The sequence below is a fragment of the Hemibagrus wyckioides genome, linkage group LG25 (genome assembly GCF_019097595.1).
Source record: "Hemibagrus wyckioides isolate EC202008001 linkage group LG25, SWU_Hwy_1.0, whole genome shotgun sequence".
In the NCBI taxonomy this organism is placed as follows: Eukaryota; Metazoa; Chordata; class Actinopteri; order Siluriformes; family Bagridae; genus Hemibagrus; species Hemibagrus wyckioides.
This window is the reverse complement of record NC_080734.1, coordinates 18170892-18175891: the sequence shown is the minus strand read 5'-3', so window position 1 is coordinate 18175891 and position 5000 is coordinate 18170892. Positions and strand designations below refer to the sequence as shown.

At 44.0% G+C, this 5000-nt stretch overlaps 1 protein-coding gene across 4 annotated transcripts in view; it reads left to right on the top strand.

The window, feature by feature from the left end:
- Nucleotides 1-5000, top strand: part of fip1l1a (FIP1 like 1a (S. cerevisiae)) — a 30971-nt gene that overhangs the window by 20907 nt on the left and 5064 nt on the right. For all 4 annotated transcript variants that reach the window (XM_058379489.1, XM_058379491.1, XM_058379487.1 and 1 more), the window contains one exon: nucleotides 3865-3923. In XM_058379489.1, the coding sequence (XP_058235472.1) occupies nucleotides 3865-3923 (59 nt within the window). The remainder of the gene's footprint in view (nucleotides 1-3864; nucleotides 3924-5000) is intronic.

Genomic DNA, 5000 nt, shown 5'->3' with positions numbered 1-5000 from the left:
CATTTCTCTTCTAGAGACTGAGGATTTGAGACATTAGAGAGAGTTGTTGCAGTATCATGGTTCAACATCTCTGTAGTTGCAGTTTACAGAACACAGGAGTTAGACGATTCGTCTCTATGTGAAAATATCTTCTATATAGTCAAAATTATTTTTATTTCATATTATTATTATTATTATTATTATTATTATACACTAATCAGCCATAACATTATGACCACTTTTTGCTGCCATAACAGCCCTGATCCGTCGATGCATGGACTCCACCAGATCCCTGAAGGTGTGCTGTGTGGTATCTGGCACCAAGATGTTAGCAGCAGAGCCTTTAAGTCTTGTAAGTTGTGAGGTGGGGCCTCCATGCCACTTAAAGGACTTACAGGACCTAAAGGATACTTTTGATAGATACTGACCCCACAAGAGCTGCAGTTTTGGAGATGCTCTGATCCAGTCGTCTATCCGCCATCACAATTCACCCCTTCATCAAACTCGCTCAAATCCTTATGCTGCTTCTAACACATCAACTTTGAGGACAAAATGTTCACTTGCTGCCTAATATATCCCACCCACTAACAGGTGCCATGATGAGGAGATCATCAGTCTTATTCACTTCACCTGGCAGTGGTCATAATGTTATGGCGGATCAGTGTATAATTATGTAGTACTGTTTTGTTGTGTCCATGTTCCACTCCACGGTGGTGCTTAATATGAAGCTCATACTGACACTGAGAAAGTAGACACTAATAGAAATAAAGTAGAAATAATAATAATAATAATAAGTATTTCTGCTTTTACCCAGCATATTAGGGACAATATATTCATAGAAAAGCTAACAAAAAAGAAGTAAATGTTGATATCCATCTCATTTCCTCCAAGGTGTTCATGAGAATCTAAAATGTGAATTCTTCAGCCACTGAAATTCTGTGGAAGGTTAAACGCACATCTCTCACCGAAAGCCAGCAGAGTCCCTGACTCGCTTTATATCAGAGTCGCGCTGATAAAATAATTCATTTCACTGAAACAAGGCTGATACATGATTTATATAATCTGGTAATAGGAAATAACTGAGGTCAATTTCATGGTGTTGTTATAAAAAACCTCTGGTCAGTAGAAGTGCATTTGAAGGTGTGTGTTTAGTGTGTGTGTACTCTACACGTATCTCGTTTCCCGAAAATGCAAACATCACGGCTCGCCGTCTCAGAGTGGCCCAAATATGGCAGCGGGAGACTCAAAACAGTGTGGCTGTGTTTGTGGCCCAAGCCTCCTGTTTATCAGTTTTTCAGAACTCTCTATCCCTCCACTCTTCCTCCCTTCGCTCTTCATCTTGTTGGGATGTTCTCTCCCTCGTCCACAGGGTCAGGGCACATCTGTCACCTTACACATGCATTCACACACACACACACACGTATACAGTCTCTTCTTACATATTTCTTCCTCTCTCAGTCCAGCCTCTTATTTGGAGTTGTTTGTTTACGGATTCACTCAACAAATCACAAGACGCTTTTCAGCCGGAACTGTTAAAGTGAGAATCCGCCATTATCCGTAAGATTGTAGTACTCGAGTGCTTACTAATGGCCATGTCACGCATCAGCATCCTCAATAATCATGTTTTCTTTTTACTGTTAATGGCTTATATGGACAAAACACTTTTGCATATAAAGTAGCTGTGAAAACGTCTGGATTATTACTGAGTTAGAAATAAAAATGGTTTGCACCAAGAAAAACATTTTCAGGCCACATCTGTGATGATTCTCTGGTTTTATCTCCTCTCTTTTGTTCAAAGTCCTCCTATCTGCTCTCCAGCTCTTTTCTCCATTTCCAACTCTTTTTCTTCTCCTCCCTTTCATTTTTCATGTAAAGAATGGTTCTTCTCACATCCCGTGAACCCTGCCAAGTCCAAACATCCTCTGTGGAGTTTCCGTTAGACTGAGCACTGCCAACCAGAGACTGTATAATTTATGAATCACTTCCTGTCCTAGCATGGCTTCAAAAAAAATCCCTCCTTCAGTGTCTTGCTTTCTCTCGCTCTTTCTTAAACACAAGCTCGCAGACACACACACACACACACACCGCAGGCCGAGAGCGTTCGTTGTAAATTCAGAGGGGCCTGAGGAACCCCTGAAGTGAAGGACGAGGCAGCGTGTGTTTGTTTTGTGGGCTGTGGCCCGTTGGGATCCTAGGGTGCTCATGAAGAGAAGGTGTGCAGAGCACTGAAAATCATAACAGCCCAAATGTCCCAGCACTGGTGCTGTTTAACTGCTCAGGAAGCCACGAGGATCTTATTGCTCCCAGCTCAGAAATGTCTCAGAGTTGGTTTGTTTGGAGACAAAAATCATGATTAAGACTAGCACAAGAGAGAGACCGGTATCTGCAAAATCCATGGCTGTTTATCGATCCTTATACAACAAGTAAATGTTGGGGAGGAACGAACCTGTTCCAGCATGACCATGACCATGACCCTGAGCTCCATGTTGGAGTGGAAGAACTGCACTGAGCCCTGACTCTGACTCAACCCCACCGAACACCTTTGGGATGAACTGGAACACCGACTGAACCCCAGACCTCCTCGCTCTTACACCATCAGTGTCTGATCTCATTAATGCTCTTGTAGCTTGATCACTAATCCCCACAGTCGAGCTTCAACCCATGATTTTGGAATATCATGTTCAGAAAGCACATGAATGCGATGGTCTGGTGTCCTTGGCCATACAGCATATGATTTATTTCTTCAATCAGTCATTCTGTACACTTGGCATGGGTCAGGAATTCACCCTGGATGGGATACACACACATTTAGTGTAGCTTTTCCAAGGCTGTTTTTAAGAGGTTTGGTAGAAACCCACATGGCCACACACAAGGAGAGCATGTGAATCTCCAGACAGTGACAGTTTAGGACCCTGGAGCTATAAGGCAGGAACGATAATCCACCAAGCCGCCCTCATTTTCCTCTAAAATACAACACAAAGCACAGTGTTATGGAATTTGTGCTTGGGATCACGATGGCACCGCCGCCACACAGTGATTAGTCGCCTTAACGACGCTGGCTTTAATTAAGAGTGGCCTCATGGGTGAGAAGAGATGGCACTTACCATCCATCATCTTCCATGCATTCGCATGTCTCCTCCCCGTTTCCTTCTGTTCCGTTCCGTTCCCCTCTTACACCACTGACGGTGCTGAACTGCAGAGGCAGATACGGCGGATTTGAAAGCCTGAGAGGCATGGAAGGAGGGAGGAAGAGGGGGAGTAGAGGATGCGGAGAAGAAACAGCACAGCAGCATCCAAGCTTCCAGCTCTATTTATAGCAGCAAGGCATTCGGTGTCGGAAATAGCACCTGTCCGCGAGGAGACCACTCACAAATAAGTGCACACATGCTCAGACGTAATAATCCCCTCACCTTTCACCTCCGGGGAGGGGAAGCCAGCTTTCAGTCGGAAGAAGGGCGAGTTGCCTAATCCTCTGCACAGACAGCAGCATGTCTTCATTAGAATGTTATCTCCTCCACACACACACACACACACACACACACACCACTGCCAGGTTATTGAGTGCACACTGCAGTTTGACAGCATGCCAGACACATCAAAAGATTGTGAAATTGAGAGCCAAAGCTTTTGATCACTGGGAAAACAGACTTTTTAAAAAAGCCCTTCACTTTACAGTGCATTTATTTTCCCTCTTTATCCTTCTCTGAGTGGAAATTGCTCCGCCGCATAAAGGATGAACTGTAAACTACTTGTTTCTTTCATACGGCCGCTTATTTATCCTGACATCTTTTGGCTGCCGAAAAGTGCTAAGGTCACGGGTTGGTGCATATTTGATTGACTTCTGTTCAATGCTGAATTAATAGCCTGTATGTCCTGTTGTTGCAGTGGCCGGTCAGGAGGAAGCTACGATGGCCGCTGTGCCCCGCTCTACCCCTTTCCTGCAGGTAGGTGGCACTGTCACCATCAGAAGCTTTCCACACTGTTTCACAGCTCTCACTTAATCTGCTCACCTACCTCCCAAGCAGTATAAACAACCAGCTTAGAAATGATTACAGCCCCCAAAGTTGGCTTCCTTAAGTTTAAGTAATTATTTCTTGATTCTACTGAATTATTGTGAGTTTTTTAGCTGATTTGATTTAGTCCTCATTCCAACTGGATCGATGCTGAGCTCATGTTGTTATTAGAGCCCTAGCATGCTTTAGGGATTGATGGGAAAGCGAGCGGTTGTGTCGATGGAACGGTCCGCATTGTTCTTGGCCGTGTGTCCGGGTGAAAAGCACGAGTAAACACAAGTGTGTGAGGTCAAGTCTGTATCTGAGCAATCTTTCCTAGTGGATTTAATGAAACGGTGGGAAACTATTCCTTTTGGAGGGTTGTAACTGAAACAATGACTGGAGACTCAGGAGGTGTGTTTTAGTACACTAGGCATGTACATATCCACTATCCACACATTATTACAGTGCACACACACACACAATAAAGCAAGAGGGCCTCTGAAGAGACGAATGTGAGCATCTCTCTCTCTCTCTCTCTCTCTCTCTCTCTCTCTCTCTTTCTTATATACGTCTGCAGACATTATTCCATTACACAAAGATTAAAAGGGAGCCACGGAATTAGGCATGTATGTGTGGCTACCTCTCTTTTTTGCGAACATAGGAAATATTTTCACAATAATATACACAACACAACTGTATCCTCTGGAATAGAGGAACCCCGGGGGTCTGTGATATCCAGGCAGGGGATCTGCAGTTAAGTTTTATTGTTTTTATGCCTCCATCACCAAGCCTTATGTCTTCAGATCCGTGTGAGATTCTTCATTAGCTGTGGAAATGATGTCTCAATGCTTGGAGGATGTATAGGGAAATGTCACTGGAACCAGCTGATGAACTTGATTGTGTAATTGATCCAACCAGGGTCAAGGTCACAGCAAGGTCACACGGCTGTAACGGGTTTTCTTCAGTAGCTTCCTTTAGGTCAGGCTTTCAAATGAGCAACAAGGCGGTCTTTTATTAGCGTCGAAG